This window comes from Macaca fascicularis, chromosome 10 (assembly GCF_037993035.2).
Source record: "Macaca fascicularis isolate 582-1 chromosome 10, T2T-MFA8v1.1".
NCBI lineage: Eukaryota > Metazoa > Chordata > Mammalia > Primates > Cercopithecidae > Macaca > Macaca fascicularis.
The window spans coordinates 54,091,398-54,114,941 of NC_088384.1; the positions used below are offsets into that span (position 1 = coordinate 54,091,398).

General features: G+C 40.9%; 1 protein-coding gene across 1 annotated transcript in view; it reads right to left on the reverse strand.

Moving 5' to 3' along the window:
* The window catches only part of LOC135965527 (uncharacterized), a 41,418-nt gene continuing 17,874 nt past the window's right edge, over positions 1-23,544 (reverse strand). The window contains 3 exon segments of the mRNA XM_074003213.1: positions 1-206; positions 209-987; positions 1,711-2,863. Of these exon segments, the coding sequence (XP_073859314.1) occupies positions 148-206; positions 209-987; positions 1,711-2,863 (1,991 nt within the window). The 3' untranslated portion in view covers positions 1-147.

Genomic DNA, 23,544 nt, shown 5'->3' on the forward strand with positions numbered 1-23,544 from the left:
GGTTGAATTCAGGTTCTCTGTGGCCCTCTGGATTCTGTCTGCCTTTGTTATATCTTCACAAACAAGTTATGCAGCCTCAACTGAAGCTTGTAACAAAGCAAAGTTACTCTCCTGTGTGTGTCCTCTGATGGCTGGTGAGATATGGCTTCAAGATGAAGCCTCACCCACACTCCCTGTACAAAAACCCTTCTCACGTAAGTGTCTAAGTGCTTACTGTAGTCTGACTTATTGCTAAACTTTCGTCCACACTCTTGGCATTCATAAGGCCTCTCTCCTGTGTGTATTCTTTCATGCACAGTGAGGTCTGACTTACTGGTATAGCCTCGCTTACACTCCTGGCACACAAAAGGCTTCTTGGAGTGTATCCGCCAGTGGTGTCTGGTGAGACTTCTCTTCCAGCTGAAGCCTTGTCCACACACATTACACACGAAGGGCTTCTCCCCTGAGTGTGTCCTCTGGTGTGTGAGGAGATTTCCCTTCCAGTTGAAGCCTCGACCACACTACTTGCATACAAAAGGCTGCTTGCCAGAATGTGCAAGCTGGTGTTTCACAAGGTTTGACTTCCAGATAAATCCTTGCCCACATTCACTACAGATGAAAGGCTTCTCCCCCGAGTGTGTCTTCTGGTGGAAGAGGAGAGTTGACTTTAGGATGAAGCCTCGCCCACAATCCTAGCAATTAAATGGCCTTTCCCCTGAGTGTGTCCACTGATGTCTAAGATTTGCCTTCAAACTAAAACTTTTCTCACACTGCTTGCACATGAAGGGTTTCCCTCCTGAGTGTGTCCTCTGATGTATGGTGAGATTTGGCTTCAAGGTAAAGCCTCGCCCACAATCCCTGCAGAAAAAACGTTTCTCTCCCAAGTGTGCCCTCAGGTGCTTGTTATACAAGGACTTATCCCGAAACCTTCGCCCACACTCCCGACATCCATAAGGCTTCTCTTCTGAGTGTGTCCTCTGGTGTAATGTGAAGGTTGACTTTTGGATATGTGGGGAAAAGGAAGAGAGATCAGCCTGTTACTGTGTCTATATAGAAAGAAGTAGACATAAGAGACTCCATTTTGTTCTGTATTTGTGATGCTGTTAATCTGTGACCCTACCCCCAACCTTGTCCTTTGCAAGAAACATGTGTTGCGGTGACTCAAGGTTTAATGGATTTTGGGCTGTGCAGGATGTGTCTTTGTTAAACAAATGCCTGAAGGTAGCTTGCTGGTTAAAAGTTATCACCATTCTCTTAATTTCAACTACCCAGAGACACGTACACAGCCAAAGGTTGCAGGGACCTCTGCCTAGGAAAGCTAGGTATTGTCTAAGGTTTCTCCCCATGTGATAGACTGAAACTATGCTGCCAAAAAGTTTATGGAGATGTTTACATATGCATCTCAAGGCACAGCATTGTCCTTTGAACTTATTCATGTCACAGAGGTTTTTGTTCATATGTCTTACTGCCGATTTCCTCTTTTTTCTTTGATCCTATTGTCCTGCCACTCCCCTGTCTTTAAGATGGTAAAGATAATTATCAATAAATACTAAGGGAACTCAGAGACTGGGGCCGGCGTGGGTCCTCTGTAAGCTGAGCGCCGGTCCCCTGGGCCCCCGCTTTTCTTTCTCTATACTTTGTCTCTGTGTCTTATTTCTTTTCTCAAGTCTCTCGTTCCACCTTACGAGAAACACCCACAGGTGTGGAGGGGCAGGCCACCCCTTCAGGATAAAGCCTCGTCCACAGTCCTTGCACACAAAAGGCTTCTCCTCTGAGTGTGTGATCTGATGTTTCACGAGGGTTGACTTCTGAATAAACCCTTGCCCACATTCTCTACAAACGAAAGGTTTCTCCCCTGAGTGTGTTCTCTGGTGGTAGATGAGAGTTGACTTTTGGCTAAAGCTTCGCTCACAATCCTTGCACACAAAAGGCTTCTCCCCTGAGTGTGTTCTCTGGTGTCTGAGGAGACTTCCTTTCACGCTAAAACTTTGCTCACACTGCCTGCACGCGAAGGGCTTCTCCCCTGAGTGTGTCCTCTGGTGTGTGATGAGGTGTGACTTATTGCTAAAGCCTCGGCCACACTCCTGGCATCTGTAAGGCTTCTCTCCTGAGTGTATTCTCTTGTGCACAACGAAGTATGACTTATTAGTATAGCCTCGCCCACACTCCTTGCACACAAAAGGCTTCTCCCCTGAATGTGCCTTCAAGTGCTTGTTGTATGAGGACTTATCATTAAACCTTCGCCCACACTCCTGGCATTCATAAGGCTTCTCTCCTGTGTGTGTTCTCTCATGCACAGTGAGGTATGACTTACTGGTGTAGCCTCGTCCACACACCTTGCACAGAAAAGGCTTCTCTCCTGAGTGTGTCCTCTGGTGTCTGAGATTTGCTTTGAGGCTGAAGCCTCGCCCACACTCACTGCATACATAGGACTTCTCTCCTGTGTGTGTCTTCTGGTGCAAGAGCAATGCTGACTCATTTCTAAAGCCCTGGTGACACTCCCTGCATGTAAAAAGTTTCTGCCTGGAATGTGCTTTTTTGTGTATGATTACTATCGTCTTCTGGCTGAAGTCTTGCCCACGCTCTGCACACCTGAATGCTCCCCATCTTGAATTTTCTATTCCTTTCAATACTTTGTCTATTTCTGTAGGATTTTCCCTCTGGCCTTGACTAGACTCTATTTCCACTACACTGTTCCTCCTCCTTGAGCTTACTGCATGTCTTAGGGGTGGGCTGGAAAATGCCATGGGCTTAGAGCTTTTTTCTTTCTCTTGACCTTCAGCTGTGTCACTCTGGAAGCTTTGATCAGAAAATTGTAGTTGCTGTTGCCTCTGATGTGCAAGTCCAAGATTCTTGGGCCGCAGGACATGTTCTGCATATATTCCTGGAGAACAGACCAACAATGAGACTGAATCAGTAATGAAAAGTCTTCTATCAAATAAAAACCTAGGACCCAATTGCTTTACTGCTTAATTCTAGTAAACTCATAGAGAACAACAAACATCAATTCTTCTCAAACTATTCCAAAAACCTGAAGCGGGGCGGGGAGGAATTCTTCCTAACTCATTCTACAAGACCAGCATTATCCTGATACCAAAAACAGACAAGAACACAACAAAAACAGAGAACTACAGGCCAATATCCCTGATGACGCTAAATGGAAAAATCCTCAACAAAATACTAGCAAACCCAATCCAGTAACACAGAAAAGATAATACACCATGACCAAATGAGATTTATCCCAGGTATGCAATCATGATTCAACATACACAAATCAATACTTGTGATACATCACATCAACAGAGTGAAGGACCAAAAGACATATGATCATCTCAACAGATACAGAAAAGGATTTGATATAATTCAAAATCCCATTATGATAAAAACTTTTGTTTTTTTGAGACGGGGTCTCACTCTGTTGCCCAGGCTGGAGTGCAGTGGCATGATCATGGTTCACTGCAGCCTCAACCTCCCAGGCTTACACGATCCTCTCACCTTAACTTCCCAAATAGCTGAACTCCAGGTGCCTGCCTGTAGTCAAGCCACAGGTGCCACTGCCTGGCTAATTTTTGTATTTTTTGTAGAGATGGGATTTCGCCATGTTGTCCAGGAAAAGTACTCCAAAACTTGTCGGATATATGATTATATGAGCTTTCCTACATCATCTGTATAATTTCTAATTTTTCTGATCACTCAGATAATGAGAGTTAAGTTTGCTGATTCTATAAAGTTACAGGGTAACTTACAATGGTGTTATTTTGGCACTACCCACAAACAATCTTCTCATACCTGCACTGAACCAGCTTTGTCATTCTGCCAGTAACCTCACTTATGAGTTAAATAAAATCCTAACATGTACTCCCATTACATTAAACATGCACACTTTCAGAAGTCAGTGGTAGACAAGAAGCCTTTTATTTTAATTAACTGACAGACAAATCAGCAAGCAATTAATATGGGGGCGAGAGAAGGGAGTTGATAATGGACTGAACGTTAGCATCTCCCCCAAACTCATATGTTGATGCCTTAACCTCCAATGTGATGGTATTTGGAGGTGGAGTTGTTGGGAGATAAACAGGTTTAGTTGAGATCATGGGGTGACTATGAGAGGACACAGCAAGAAGGTCGCAGCCTGCGAGCCAGGATGGGGACCCTCACAATGAAGCAAAGGTGCCAGCACCTTCATCTTGGAATTCCCAGATTCTAGAACTGTAAGAAATAAATGTCTGTTGTTTAAGCCTCCCAGTCTATGATATTTTGTCATTTCTATGATATTTGAGATGACTAAGAAACGAGTCTCTTCCCACCTATGCAAACTGAGGGAGTGGCACCGATCATAAATCCAAAAGCAGAGACTTCATACCCATGAAAACACAGACCGGCTCCAAATTTCTCAGTGGATGCCCCCACATTTTTTATGGGGTGGTGGGAAGCAAGGAATGAGAAAGAACTCCACAGTCTGTATGAACCTGCTTTTTTGGGAAACAACAGGACAAAGTCAACAACAATAACCATAAAAAAAAAATCAACCTGCTAATTTTCTGACAGAGAGTATACTGTGTAATTCCACTTACAAGAAGTTCTAAGATAGGTGAAATTAAGGCATATTGAACAAAATCCAAATAGTGATTTTCTCTGGTGGATGTGGGGGCAGGAAATGACTGGAAAAAGGCATAAGAGTACTTCTGGGGTGAAAGTAATTGTTATGTGTTGTCATAGGGGTCCAGATTACATAAAGATATGCATATGTCAAAGCTCACTGAATGTTACACTTAAGATTTATGCATCTTACATAAGTCCTAAGAAGAACCACAAAGAAACATTATAATATTACTTATTGATATGCATGCTGAAGTGTTTATCAGTAAAGGATAATGATGTCTCCAATATTAAAGAGCATCAAAAGGAAGATGGACTTATGGAGAAAGCAATGTACAGCTGAATAAGTAAGTGATAAAGAATATGGAGCACAGAGCTAAATGCTGACTGTAGGTGGTAGACTGACAGGTGTTCATTCTATAAGCCTTTCAACTTTTTAGTATCCACCAAAATATAATTGTTTAACATTTGCTTTACAAAAAAATGCTGGAAGAAAGAAAGTATTATAGGCTGTAAACTCAAAATATACATGCCATGAAATAAGGAAAGTTAAATGATCATTACAGTCACCAAAAATATCTTAAGAACTAATATTAATATTAAATGAAATAGATAATAATATAGTAACTATTATTATGTTTTACAAATGAAATATGATGACCAGGATTTGCTTCAAAATAATCCAGGAATGGGAGATGAGGGTGAAAGTACAGAGGACACAAGATTCCCTGTAAGCCAATAAAATTATAATAATTCTAACCTTGCATGTATTTAATAGTAGGCTAAAATATACAAAGTAGGTCCTACAAAACTTAGTAGATACAGAACAATTCACTATGAATATAGAAGATGTAAAAATCATCTTTTCAAGTATTGGATAGTTCAAACTGCCCTCCCTAAAAAAAATCTGTAAAGACACAGAAGAGTTAAGCAACAACAACAAAAATTTTTATATATAATTGGCCAAGCATGGTGGCTCATGTCTGTAATCCCAGCACTTTGGGAGGCCGAGGCGGGTGGATCACCTGAGGTCAGGAGTTCAAAACCACCCTGGCCAACATGATGAAACCCATCTCAAGTAAAAATACAAAAAAAAATTAACCAGGGGTGGTGGTGAGCACATGTAATCCCAGCTACTCAGAAAGCTAAGACAGGAGAATTGCTTGAACCTGGGAGGCGGAGGTTCCAGGGAGCCAAGATCGTGTCACTGCACTCCCGTCTGGGTTACAAGAGTGAAACTCCGTCTCCAAACAAAACAAAACAAAACAAAACAAAACTTCATATCTTTAAATCTTTGTATCTTTATAAACTTGATCTACGAAGGGTTTCTTAAACAAGACATAAAGAGACTTCTAAGTACTCGAGGAGAACTGCAGCTAAGTAAGGCTAAATCTGTCCACACATTCACTAAATAGGATATAAAGGTCAATAGAAACAGATGACCCTGAAACTGACACAAAACAAGACAGAGAAAACTAAATTTATCATTGTCATAAGCAGAAAACTTAACATCACTTTTTAGCAGTCTCCTGTGGTCTCACTGTGAGGAGTGAGGGAAGCCAGTAAACTAGAATGAAAAGAGAAGAGAGGAAAACAGTGCCTAACTGTGAACTAAAACTGCTCCAAGAGAGAACAAGTCCACCCTAGAGGCAAGAATCATCATCATCATCGTCGTCGAGGCAAGAATCATCATCATCATCATCATCGAGTCCTGATGATCATCATTATCATGATCATCATGAGTCCTGATCATCATCATCATCATCATGAGTCCGGATCATCATCATCACCATCATCATGAGTCCTGATCATCATCATCATCATGAGTCCTGATCATCATCATCATCATCATCATGAGTCCTGATTATCATGATCATCATGAGTCCTGATCATCATCATCATCATCATGACTCCTGATCACCATCATCATCATCATCATGAGTCCTGATCATCATCATCATCATCATGAGTCCTCATCATCATCATCATCATGAGTCCTGATCATCATAATCATCGAGTCCTGATCATCATCATCATCATGAGTCCTGATCATCATCATCATGAGTCCTGATCATCATCATCATCGAGTCCTGATCATCATCATCATGAGTGCTGATCATCATCATCATCATCATGAGTCCTGATCATCGAGTCTTGATCATCATCATCATCATCATGAGTCCTGATCATCATCATCATCATGAGTCCTGATCATCATCATCATCATGAGTCCTGATCATCATCATCATCATGAGTCCTGATCATCATCATCAACATCATGAGTCCTGATCATCATCATCATCATGAGTCCTGATCATCATCATCATCAAGAGTCCTGATCATCATCATCATCATGAGTCCTGATCATCATCATCATCATCATCATGAGTACTGATAATCATCATCATCATCATGAGTCCTCCTCCTCCTCATCATCATCATCATCATCATCATGGGTCCTGATCATCATCATGAGTCCTGATCATCATCATCATCATGAGTCCTGATCATCATCATCATCATCATGAGTCCTGATCATCATCATCATCATCAAGAGTCCTGAGCATCATCATCATCAGTCCTGATCATCATCATCATCATCATGAGTGCTGAGCATCATCATCATCGTGTCCTGATCTTCATCATCATCATCATGAGTCCTGATCATCATCATCATCATTATGAGTCCTGATCATCATCGAGTCGTGATCATCATCATCATGAGTCCTGATCATCATCATCATCATCACCATGAGGCTTGATCATCATCATGAGTCCTGATCATCATCATCGAGTCCTGATCATCATCATCATGAGTCCTGATCATCATCATCATCATCATCATGCGTGTTGATCATCATCATCATCATGAGTCCTGATCATCATCATCATCGAGTCCTGATCATCATCATCATCATGAGTCCTGATCATCATCATCATCATCAAGAGTCCTGAGCATCATCATCACCATGAGTCCTGATCATCATCATCATCATGAGTCCTGACCATCATCATCATCATGAGTCCTGATAATCATCATCATCGAGTCCTGATCATCATCATCATCATCATGAGTCATGATCATCATCATCATCATCATCATGAGTCCTGATCAGCATCATCAAGTCCTGATCATCATCATCATGAGTCCTGATCATCATCATCATCATGAGTGTTGATCATCATCATCATGAGTCCTGATAATCATCATCATCATCGAGTCCTGATCATCATCATCATCATCATGAGTCCTGATCATCATCATCATCAAGAGTCCTCCTCATCACCATCATCATCATGAGTCCTGGTCATCATTATCATCATCATGAGTCCTGATCATCATCATCATCATGAGTCCTGATCATCATCAACATCATCATGAGTCCTGATCATCATCATCATGAGTCCTGATCATCATCATCATCATCATCATCATGAGTCCTGATCATCATCATCATGAGTCCTGATCATCATCATCATGAGTCTTGATCATCATCATCATGAGTCCTCATCATCATCATTGAGTCCTGATCATCATCATCGAGTCCTGATCATCATCATCATAATCATCATGAGTCCTGATCATCATCATCATCATGAGTCCTCATCATCATCATCGAGTCCTGATCATCATCATCATCATGAGTCCTGATCATCATCATCATCATCATCATGAGTCGTGATAATCATCATCATCATCATGAGTCCTCCTCCTCCTCCTCATCATCATCATCATGGGTCCTGATCATCATCATGAGTCCTGATCATCATCATCATCATGAGTCCTGATCATCATCATCATCGAGTCCTGATCATCATCACCATCATCAAGAGTCCTGAGCATCATCATCATCTTCAGTCCTGATCATCATCATCATCATGAGTCCTGAGCATCATCATCATCATGAGTCCTGATTATCATCATCATCATCATGAGTCCTGATCATCATCGAGTCATGATCATCATCATCATGAGTCCTGATCATCATCGAGTCGTGATCATCATCATCATGAGTCCTCATCATCATCATCATCACCATGAGGCTTGATCATCATCATCATCATCATGAGTGTTGATCATCATCATCATCATGAGTCCTGATCATCATCATCGAGTCCTGATCATCATCAGTCCTGATCATCATCATCATCATCATGAGTGTTGATCATCATCATCATCATGAGTCCTGATCATCATCATCATCGAGTCCTGATCATCATCATCATCATGAGTCCTGATCATCATCATCATCAAGAGTCCTGAGCATCATCATCATCATGAGTCCTGATCATCATCATCATCATGAGTCCTGAGCGTCATCATCATCATCATGAGTCCTGATCAACATCATCATCATCATGAGTCCTGATCATCATCATCATCAAGAGTTCTGAGCATCATCATCATCATCAGTCCTGATCATCATCATCATCATCATGAGTCCTGAGCATCATCATCATCATGAGTCCTGATCATCATCATCATCATGAGTCCTGATCATCATCATCATCATCATCATGAGTCCTGATCATCATCATCATCATGAGTCCTCATCATCATCATCATTATGAGTCCTGATCATCATCATCATCATCATGAGTCCTCATCATCATCATGAGTCCTCATCGTCTTCATCATCATGAGTCCTGATGATCATCACCATCATCATCATGAGTCCTGATCATCATCATCGAGTCCTGATCATCATCATCATTATCATGAGTCCTGATCATCATCATCATCATCATGAGTCCTGATCATCATCAACATCGAGTCCTGCTTATCATCATCATGAGTCCTGATCATAATCATCGAGTCCTCATCATCATAATCATGAGTCCTGATCATCATCATCATCATCATCGAGTCCTGATCATCATCATCATCAGTCCTGATCATCATCATCATGAGTCCTGATCATCATCATCAGTCCTGATCATCATCATCATCATGAGTCCTGATCATCATCATCATCATCATGAGTCCTGATCATCATCATCATCATGAGTCCTGATCATCATCATCATCATCGAGTCCTGATCATCATCATCATGAGTCCTGATAATCATCATCATCATGAGTCCTCCTCCTCCTCAACATCATAATCATCATCATGGGTCCTGATCATCATCATGAGTCCTGATCATCATCATCATCATGAGTCCTGATCATCATCATCATCAAGAGTCCTGAGCATCGTCATCATCATCAGTCCTGATCATCATCATCATCATGAGTCCTGATCATCAACATCATCATCATGAGTCCTGATCATCATCATCGAGTCATGATCATCATCATGAGTCCTGATCATCATCATCATGAGTGTTGATCATCATCATCATCATGAGTCCTGATCATCATCATCATCGAGTCCTGATCATCATCATCATCATCAAGAGTCCTGAGCATCATCATCATCATCAGTCCTGATCATCATCATCGAGTCCTGATCATCATCATCATGAGCCTGATCATCATCATCATCATCATGAGTCCTGATCATCATCAACGAGTGGTGATCATCAGCATCATCATGAGTCCTGATCATCATCATGAGTCCTGATCATCATCATCATTATGAGTCCAGATCATCATCATCATCATCATGAGTCCTGATCATCATCATCATCATCCAGTCCTGATCATCATCATCATGAGTCCTGATTATCATCATCATCAGTCCTGATCATCATCATCATCATGAGTCCTGAACATCATCATCATCATGAGTCCTGATCATGATCATCATCATCATGGGTCCTAATCATCATTATCATCATCATGAGTCCTGATCATCATCATCATCATGAGTCCTGATCATGATCATCATCATCATGAGTCCTGATCATCATCATCATCGAGTCCTGATCATCATCATCATCATGAGTCCTGATCATCATCTTCATAATCATGAGTCCTGTTCATCATCATCATGAGTCCTGATCATCATCATCATCATGAGTCCTGAACATCATCATCATCATCATGAGTCCTGAACATCATCATCATCATGAGTCCTGATCATCATGAGTCCTGATCATCATCATCATCATCATCATGAGTCCTGATCATCATCATCATGAGTCCTGATCATCATCTTCATAATCATGAGTCCTGTTCATCATCATCATGAGTCCTGATCATCATCATCATCATGAGTCCTGAACATCATCATCATCATCATGAGTCCTGAACATCATCATCATCATGAGTCCTGATCATCATGAGTCCTGATCATCATCATCATCATCATCATGAGTCCTGATCATCATCATCATGAGTCCTGATCATCATCATCATCATCATGATTCCTGATCATCATCATCATGAGTCCTGATCATCATCATCATCATGATTCCTGATCATCTTCATGAGTCCTGATCATCATCATCATCATCTTGAGTCCTCATCATCATCATGAGTCCTGATCATCATCATCATCATGAGGCCTGATCATCATCTTCATAATCATCATGAGTCCTGATCATCTGCATCATCATCATGAGTCCTGATCATCATCATCATCATGAGTCCTCATCATCATCGAGTCCTGATCATCATCATCATCATCAGGGGTCCTGATCATCATCATCATCATCATCATCATGAGTCCTGATCATCATCATCATCATTCTTGATCATCATCACCATCATCATTAGTCCTGATCATCATCATCGAGTCCTGATCATCATCATCATCATCATGAGTCCTGATCATCATCATCATCGAGTCCTGATCATCATCATCATCATCATCATGAGTCCTGATCATCATCATCATGATTCCTGATCATCATCATCATGTGTCCTGATCATCATCATCTTGAGTCCTCCTCATCATCATCATGAGTCCTGATAATCATCATCATGAGTTCTGATCATCATCATTGAGTCCTGATCATCATCATCATCATGAGTCCTCATCATCATCATTGAGTCCTGATCATCATCTTCATGAGTCCTGATCATATCATCATCATCATCATCATCATCATCATGAGTCCTGATCATCATCATCATCATCATGGGTCCTGATCATCATCATCATCATCATCATGAGTCCTGATCATCATCAGTCCTGATCATCACCATCATCATTAGTCCTGATCATCATCATCCAGTCCTGATCATCATCATCATGAGTCCTGATCATCATCATCATCATCATCATGAGTCCTGATCATCATCATCATCATGAGTCCTGATCATCATCATCATCATGATTCCTGATCATCATCATCATGTGTCCTGATCATCATCCTCATCATCATAAGTCCTGATCATCATCATCATCATTAGTCCTGATTATCATCATCATCATCATCATCATCATGAGTCCTGATCATCATCATCATCATGAGTCCTGATCATCATCATCATCATGATTCCTGATCATCATCATCATGTGTCCTGATCATCATCCTCATCATCTTGAGTCCTCATCATCATCATCATGAGTCCTGATCATCATCATCATCATCATAATGAGTCCTGGGCATCATCATCATCATCGAGTCCTGACCATCATCATCATCATCGAGTCCTGATCATCATCATCATCATCATGAGTCCTGATGATCATCATCATCATGAGTCCTGATCATCATCATCATGAGTCCTGATCATCATCGAGTCCTGATCATCATCATGAGTCCTGATCATCATCATCATGAATCCTGATCATCATCATGAGTCCTGATCATCATCATCATCATCATGAGTCCTGGGCATCATCATCATCATCGAGTCCTGACCATCATCATCATCATCGAGTCCTGATCATCATCATCATCATCATGAGTCCTGATGATCATCATCATCATGAGTCCTGATCATCATCATCATGAGTCCTGATCATCATCGAGTCCTGATCATCATCATCAGTCCTGATCATCATCATCATGAGTCCTGATCATCATCATTGAGTCCTGATCATCATCATCATCAGTCCTGATCATCATCATCCGCATCATCATGAGTCCTGATCATCATCATCAAGTCCTGATCATCATCATCATGAGTCCTGATCATCATCATCATGAGTCCTGATCATCTGCATCATCATCATGAGTCCTGATCATCATCATCATCATGAGTCCTGATCATCATCATCATGAGTCCTGATCATCATCATCATCATCATGAGTCTTGATCATCATCATCATCATCATGAGTCCTGATCATCATCGAGTCCTGATCATCATCATCATGAGTCCTCATCATCATCATGAGCCCTGATCATTATCATCATCATCATCATCATGAGTCCTGATCATCATGGAGTACTGGTCATCATCATCATCATCATCATGAGTCCTGATCATCATCTTCGAGTCCTGATCATCATCATCATCATGAGTCCTGATCATCATCATCATCATCGAGTCCTCATCATCATCAGTCCTGATCATCATCATCATTATGAGTCCTGATCATCATCATCGAGTGCTGATCATCATCATCATCATGAGTCCTGATCATCATCATCATCATGAGTCCTGATCATCATCATCATCGAGTCCTCATCATCATCATCATGAGTCATGATCATCATCATCGAGTCCTGCTTATCATCATCATCATGAGTCCTGATCATCATCATCATTGAGTCCTGATCATCATCTTCATCATCATGAGTCCTGATCATCATCATCATCATCATGAGTCCTGATCATCATCATCATCATCATCATGAGTCCTGATCATCATCATCATCATCATCATCAGTACTGATAATCATCATCATCCTCATGATCAGGACTCATGAGTCCTGATCATCATCATCATCATCATGAGTCCTAATCATCATCATCATCATGAGTCCTGATCATCATCATTATCAGTCCTGATTATCATCATCAACATCATGAGTCCTGATCATCATCATCATCATCATGAGTCCTGATCATCATCATCATGAATCCTGATCATCATCATCATGAGTCCTGATCATCATCATCATCATCATCGAGTCCTGATCATCATCATCATGAGTCCTGATAATCATCATCATCATCATGAGTCCTCCTCCTCCTCCTCATCATCATCATCATCATCGTGGGTCCTGATCATCATCATGAGTCCTGATCATCATGATCATCATGAGTCCTGATCATCATCATCATCATAAGTCCTGATCATCATCATCATCATCATCAAGAGTCCTGAGCATCATCATCATCAGTCCTGATCATCATCATCATCATCACGAGTCCTGAGCATCATCATCTTCATGAGTCCTGATCATCATCATCATCATCATGAGTCCTGATCATCATCATCATCATCATGATTCCTGATCATCATCATCATGTGTCCTGATCATCATCCTCATCATCTTGAGTCATCATCATCATCATAAGTCCTGATCATCATCATCATCATTAGTCCTGATCATCATCATCATCATCATCATCATCATGAGTCCTGATCATCATCATCATCATGAGTCCTGATCATCATCATCATCATAATTCCTGATCATCATCATGTGTCCTGATCATCATCCTCATCATCTTGAGTCCTCATCATCATCATGAGTCCTGATCATCATCATCATGAGTCCTGATCATCATCATCATGAGTCCTGATCATCATCGTCATAATGAGTCCTGAGCATCATCATCATCATTGAGTCCTGACCATCATCACCATCATCGAGTCCTGATCATCATCATCATCATGAGTCCTGATCATCATCATCATCATCATCATCATGAGTCCTGATCATCATCATCATGAGTCCTGATCATCGAGTCCTGATCATCATCATCATGAGTCCTGATCATCGAGTCCTGATCATCATCATCATAATCATCATGAGTCCTGATCATCATCATCATCATCATCATGAGTCCTGATCATCATCATCGAGACCTGATCATCATCATCATCATGAGTCCTGATCATCATCATCATCATCATCATCATGAGTCGTGATAATCATCATCATCATCATGAGTCCTCCTCCTCCTCATCATCATCATCATCATGGGTCCTGATCATCATCATGAGTCCTGATCATCATCATCATCATGAGTCCTGATCATCATCATCATCATCGAGTCCTGATCATCATCACCATCATCAAGAGTCCTGAGCATCATCATCATCTTCAGTCCTGATCATCATCATCATCATGAGTCCTGAGCAGCATCATCATCATGAGTCCTGATTATCATCATCATCATCATGAGTCCTGATCATCATCGAGTCATGATCATCATCATCATGAGTCCTGATCATCATCGAGTCGTGATCATCATCATGAGTCCTGATCATCATCATCATCACCATGAGGCTTGATCATCATCATCATCATCATGAGTGTTGATCATCATCATCATCATGAGTCCTGATCATCATCATCGAGTCCTGATCATCATCATCAGTCCTGATCATCATCACATCATCATGACTGTTGATCATCATCATCATCATGAGTCCTGATCATCATCATCATCGAGTCCTGATCATCATCATCATCATGAGTCCTGATCATCATCATCATCAAGAGTCCTGAGCATCATCATCATCATGAGTCCTGATCATCATCATCATCATGAGTCCTGAGCGTCATCATCATCATCATGAGTCCTGATCAACATCATCATCATCATGAGTCCTGATCATCATCATCATCAAGAGTTCTGAGCATCATCATCATCATCAGTCCTGATCATCATCATCATCATCATGAGTCCTGAGCATCATCATCATCATGAGTCCTGATCATCATCATCATCATCATGAGTCCTGATCATCATCATCATCATCATGGGTCCTGATCATCATCATCATCGTGTCCTGATCTTCATCATCATCATCATGAGTCCTGATCATCATCATCATCATGAGTCCTCATCATCATCATCATTATGAGTCCTGATCATCATCATCATCATCATGAGTCCTCATCATCATCATGAGTCCTCATCGTCTTCATCATCATGAGTCCTGATGATCATCACCATCATCATCATGAGTCCTGATCATCATCATCATCATGAGTCCTGATCATCATCATCATTATCATGAGTCCTGATCATCATCATCATCATCATGAGTCCTGATCATCATCAACATCGAGTCCTGCTTATCATCATCATGAGTCCTGATCATAATCATCGAGTCCTCATCATCATCATCATGAGTCCTGATCATCATCATCATCATCATCGAGTCCTGATCATCATCATCATCAGTCCTGATCATCATCATCATGAGTCCTGATCATCATCATCAGTCCTGATCATCATCATCATCATGAGTCCTGATCATCATCATCATCATGAGTCCTGATCATCATCATCAAGTCCTGATCATCATCATCATGAGTCCTGATAATCATCATCATCATGAGTCCTCCTCCTCCTCAACATCATAATCATCATCATGGGTCCTGATCATCATCATGAGTCCTGATCATCATCATCATCATGAGTCCTGATCATCATCATCATCAAGAGTCCTGAGCATCGTCATCATCATCAGTCCTGATCATCATCATCATCATGAGTCCTGATCATCAACATCATCATCATGAGTCCTGATCATCATCATCGAGTCGTGATCATCATCATCATGAGTCCTGATCATCATCATCATGAGTGTTGATCATCATCATCATCATGAGTCCTGATCATCATCATCATCGAGTCCTGATCATCATCATCATCATCAAGAGTCCTGAGCATCATCATCATCATCAGTCCTGATCATCATCATCATCGAGTCCTGATCATCATCATCATCATGAGCCTGATCATCATCATCATCATCATGAGTCCTGATCATCATCAACGAGTGGTGATCATCAGCATCATCATGAGTCCTGATCATCATCATCATCATGAGTCCTGATCATCATCATCATTATGAGTCCTGATCATCATCATCATCATCTTGAGTCCTGATCATCATCATCATCATCCAGTCCTGATCATCATCATCATGAGTCCTGATCATCATCATCATCATGAGTCCTGAACATCATCATCATCATCATGAGTCCTGAACATCATCATCATCATGAGTCCTGATCATGATCATCATCATCATGGGTCCTAATCATCATTATCATCATCATGAGTCCTGATCATCATCATCATCATGAGTCCTGATCATGATCATCATCATCATGAGTCCTGATCATCATCATCATCGAGTCCTGATCATCATCATCATCATGAGTCCTGATCATCATCATCATAATCATGAGTCCTGTTCATCATCATCATGAGTCCTGATCATCATCATCATCATGAGTCCTGAACATCATCATCATCATCATGAGTCCTGAACATCATCATCATCATGAGTCCTGATCATCATCATGAGTCCTCATCATCATCATCATCATGAGTCCTGATCATCATCATCATGAGTCCTGATCATCATCATCATCATCATCATGATTCCTGATCATCATCATCATGAGTCCTGATCATCATCATCATGATTCCTGATCATCATCTTCATGAGTCCTGATCATCATCATCATCATCTTGAGTCCTCATCATCATCATCATGAGTCCTGATCATCATCATCATCATGAGGCCTGATCATCATCTTCATAATCATCATGAGTCCTGATCATCTGCATCATCATCATGAGTCCTGATCATCATCATCATCATGAGTCCTCATCATCATCGAGTCCTGATCATCATCATCATGAGTCCTGATCATCATCATCATCATCATGGGTCCTGATCATCATCATCATCATCATCATCATGAGTCCTGATCATCATCATCATCATTCTTGATCATCACCATCATCATTAGTCCTGATCATCATCATCGAGTCCTGATCATCATCATCATCATCATGAGTCCTGATCATCATCATCGAGTCCTGATCATCATCATCATCATGAGTCCTGATCATCATCATCATGATTCCTGATCATCATCATCATGTGTCCTGATCATCATCATCTTGAGTCCTCCTCATCATCATCATGAGTCCTGATAATCATCATCATGAGTTCTGATCATCATCATTGAGTCCTGATCATCATCATCATCATGAGTCCTCATCATCATCATTGAGTCCTGATCATATCATCATCATCATCATCATCATGAGTCCTGATCATCATCATCATCATCATGGGTCCTGATCATCATCATCATCATCATCATGAGTCCTGATCATCATCATCATCATCATGGGTCCTGATCATCATCATCATCATCATCATGAGTCCTGATCATCATCAGTCCTGATCATCACCATCATCATTAGTCCTGATCATCATCATCCAGTCCTGATCATCATCATCATGAGTCCTGATATCATCATCATCATCATCATGAGTCCTGATCATCATCATCATCATGAGTCCTGATCATCATCATCATCATGATTCCTGATCATCATCATCATGTGTCCTGATCATCATCCTCATCATCATAAGTCCTGATCATCATCATCATCATCATTAGTCCTGATTATCATCATCATCATCATCATGAGTCCTGATCATCATCATCATCATCATGAGTCCTGATCATCATCATCATCATGATTCCTGATCATCATCATCATGTGTCCTGATCATCATCCTCATCATCTTGAGTCCTCATCATCATCATCATGAGTCCTGATCATCATCATCATCATCATAATGAGTCCTGGGCATCATCATCATCATCGAGTCCTGACCATCATCATCATCATCGAGTCCTGATCATCATCATCATCATCATGAGTCCTGATGATCATCATCATCATGAGTCCTGATCATCATCATCATGAGTCCTGATCATCATCGAGTCCTGATCATCATCATGAGTCCTGATCATCATCATCATGAATCCTGATCATCATCATGAGTCCTGATCATCATCATCATCATCATCATGAGTCCTGGGCATCATCATCATCATCGAGTCCTGACCATCATCATCATCATCGAGTCCTGATCATCATCATCATCATCATGAGTCCTGATCATCATCATCATCATGAGTCCTGATCATCATCATCATGAGTCCTGATCATCATCGAGTCCTGATCACCATCATCAGTCCTGATCATCATCATCATGAATCCTGATCATCATCATTGAGTCCTGATCATCATCATCATCAGTCCTGATCATCATCATCCGCATCATCATGAGTCCTGATCATCATCATCAAGTCCTGATCATCATCATCATGAGTCCTGATCATCATCATCATGAGTCCTGATCATCTGCATCATCATCATGAGTCCTGATCATCATCATCATCATGAGTCCTGATCATCATCATCATCATGAGTCCTGATCATCATCATCATCATCATGAGTCTTGATCATCATCATCATCATCATGAGTCCTGATCATCATCGAGTCCTGATCATCATCATCATGAGTCCTCATCATCATCATCATGAGCCCTGATCATTATCATCATCATCATCATCATGAGTCCTGATCATCATGGAGTACTGGTCATCATCATCATCATCATCATCATCATGAGTCCTGATCATCATCTTCGAGTCCTGATCATCATCATCATCATGAGTCCTGATCATCATCATCATCATCATCATGAGTCCTCATCATCATCAGTCCTGATCATCATCATCATTATGAGTCCTGATCATCATCATCGAGTGCTGATCATCATCATCATCATGAGTCCTGATCATCATCATCATCATGAGTCCTGATCATCATCATCATCGAGTCCTCATCATCATCATCTTGAGTCATGATCATCATCATCGAGTCCTGCTTATCATCATCATCATGAGTCCTGATCATCATCATCATTGAGTCCTGATCATCATCTTCATCATCATGAGTCCTGATCATCATCATCATCATCATCATGAGTCCTGATCATCATCATCATCATCATCATGAGTCCTGATCATCATCATCATCATCATCATCATCAGTACTGATAATCATCATCATCCTCATGATCAGGACTCATGAGTCCTGATAATCATCATCATCATCATGAGTCCTAATCATCATCATCATCATGAGTCCTGATCATCATCATTATCAGTCCTGATCATCATCATCATCATGAGTCCTGATCATCATCATCATTATGAGTCCTGATCATCATCATCATGAATCCTGATCATCATCATCATGAGTCCTGATCATCATCATCATCATCATCGAGTCCTGATCATCATCATCATGAGTCCTGATAATCATCATCATCATCATGAGTCCTCCTCCTCCTCCTCAGCATCATCATCATCATCATCGTGGGTCCTGATCATCATCATGAGTCCTGATCATCATGATCATCATGAGTCCTGATCATCATCATCATCATAAGTCCTGATCATCATCATCATCATCAAGAGTCCTGAGCATCATCATCATCAGTCCTGATCATCATCATCATCATCACGAGTCCTGAGCATCATCATCTTCATGAGTCCTGATCATCATCATCATCATGAGTCCTGATCATCATCATCATCATCATGATTCCTGATCATCATCATCATGTGTCCTGATCATCATCCTCATCATCTTGAGTCATCATCATCATAAGTCCTGATCATCATCATCATCATTAGTCCTGATCATCATCATCATCATCGAGTCCTGATCATCATCATCATCATGAGTCCTGATCATCATCATCATCATAATTCCTGATCATCATCATCATGTGTCCTGATCATCATCCTCATCATCTTGAGTCCTCATCATCATCATGAGTCCTGATCATCATCATCATGAGTCCTGATCATCATCATCATCACGAGTCCTGATCATCATCGTCATGAGTCCTGAGCATCATCATCATCATTGAGTCCTGACCATCATCACCATCATCGAGTCCTGATCATCATCATCATCATGAGTCCTGATCATCATCATCATCATCATCATCATGAGTCCTGATCATCATCATCATGAGTCCTGATCATCGAGTCCTGATCATCATCATCATGAGTCCTGATCATCATCGAGTCCTGATCATCATCATCATCAGTCCTGATCATCATCATCCTCATCATCATGAGTCCTGATCATCATCATGAGTCCTGATCATCATCATCATCATGAGTCCTGATCATCATCATCATGAGTCCTAATCATCATCATCATCATGAGTCCTGATCATCATCATCATCATGAGTCCTGATCATCATCATCATCATGAGTCCTGATCATCTTCATCATCATCATGAGTCCTGATCATCATCTGCATCATCATCATGAGTCCTGATAATCATCATCATCATGAGTCCTGATCATCATCATCGAGTCGTGATCATCATCATCATCATGAGTCCTGATGATCATCATCATCATCATCATGAGTCTTGATCATCATCATCATCATGAGTCCTGATCATCATCGAGTCCTGATCAACATTATCATGAGTCCTCATCATCATCATCATGAGTCCTGATCATTATCATCATCATCATCATCATGAGTCCTGATCATCATGGAGTACTGGTCATCATCATCATCTTCATCATCATGAGTCCTGATCATCATCTTCGAGTCCTGATCATCATCATCATCATGAGTCCTGATCATCATCATCATGAGTCCTGATCATCATCATCATCAATGTTAATCATCATCATGAGTCCTGATCATCATCATCATCATGAGTCCTCATCATCATCAGTCCTGATCATCATCATGAGTCCTGATCATCATCGAGTGCTGATCATCATCATCATCATGAGTCCTGATCATCATCATCATCGAGTCCTCATCATCATCATCATCATGAGTCATGATCATCATCATCATCGAGTCCTGCTTATCATCATCATCATGAGTCCTGATCATCATCATCATTGAGTCCTGATCATCATCCTCATCATCATGAGTCCTGATCATCATCATCATCATCATCATCATCATCAGTACTGATAATCATCATCCTCATGATCAGGACTCATGAGTCCTGATAATCATCATCATCATCATGAGTCCTAATCATCATCATCATCATGAGACCTGATCATCATCATCATCATCAGTCCTGATCATCATCAACATCATGAGTCCTGATCATCATCATCATCATGAGTCCTGATCATCATCATCATCCTCATCGAGTCCTGATCATCATCATCCTCATGAGTCCTGATAATCATCATCATGAGTCCTCCTCCTCCTCCTCCTCATCATCATCGTGGGTCCTGATCATCATCATGAGTCCTGATCATCATCATCATCGAGTCCTGATCATCACCATCATCATGAGTCCTGATCATCATCATCATCATCATCATGAGTCCTGATCATCATCATCATCATAAGTCCTGATCATCATCATCATCATGAGTCCTGATCATCATCATCATCGAGTCCTCATCATCATCATCATCATGAGTCCTGATCATCATCATGAGTCCTGATCATCATCAACATCATCATGAGTCCTGATCATCATCATCATCATCATGAGTCCTGATCATCCTCATCATCATCATCATGAGTCCTGATCAAAATCATCATCGAGTCCTGCTCATCATCATCATCATCATGTGTTGATCATCATCATGAGTCCTGATCATCATCATCATCGAGTCATCATCATCATCATCATCATGAGTCATGATCATCATCATCGAGTCCTGCTTCTCATCATCATCATGAGTCCTGATCATCATCGAGTCCTGATCATCATCATCATCATGAGTCCTGATCATCATCATCATCATCATCATGAGTCCTGATCATCATCATCATCATCAGTACTGATAATCATCATCATCCTCATGATCAGGACTCATGAGTCCTGATAATCATCATCATCATCATGAGTCCTAATCATCATCATCATCATTGAGTCCTGATCATCATCATCATCAGTCCTGATCATCATCATCAACATCATGAGTCCTGATCATCATCATCATGAGTCCTGATCATCATCATCATGAGTCCTGATCATCATCATCGAGTCCTGATCATCATCATCATGAGTCCTGATCATCATCATCATCAGTGTTAATCATCATCATCATGAGTCCTGATCATCATCATCATCATCATGAGTCCTGATCATCATCATCGAGTCCTGATCATCATCATCATCATCATGAGTCCTGATCATCATCATCATGATTCCTGATCATCATCATCATGTGTCCTGATCATCATCATCATCTTGAGTCCTCATCATCATCATGAGTCCTGATCATCATCATTATGAGTCCTGATCATCATCATCATGAGTTCTGATCATCATCATCATCGAGTCCTGATCATCATCATCATCATGAGTCCTGATCATCATCATCATCATGAGTCCTCATCATCATCATCGAGTCCTGATCATATCATCATCATCATCATCATGAGTCCTGATCATCATCATCATCGAGTCCTGATCATCATCATCAGTCCTGATCATCATCACCATCATTAGTCCTGATCATCATCGAGTCCTGATCATCATCATCGTGAGTCCTGATCATCATCATCATCATCGAGTCCTGATCATCATCATCATCATGAGTCCTGATCATCATCATCATCATGATTCCTGATCATCATCATAATGTGTCCTGATCATCATCCTCATCATCTTGAGTCCTCATCATCATCGAGTCCTGATCATCATCATCATCATCATGAGTCCTGATCATCATCATCATCATCATGAGTCCTGATCATCATCATCATCATCATGATTCCTGATCATCATCCTCATCATCCTGAGTCCTCATCATCATCATCATGAGTCCTGATCATCATCATTATGAGTCCTGATCATCATCATCATCATCATGAGTCCTGATCATCATAATCATCATGAGTCCTGATCATCATCATCATCATGAGTCATCATCATCATCATTGAGTCCTGATCATCCTCATCATCGAGTCCTGATCATCATCATCATAATCATCATGAGTCCTGATCATCATCATCATCATCATCATCATGAGTCCTGATCATCATCATCATGAGTCCTGATCATCATCATCATCATCATGAGTCCT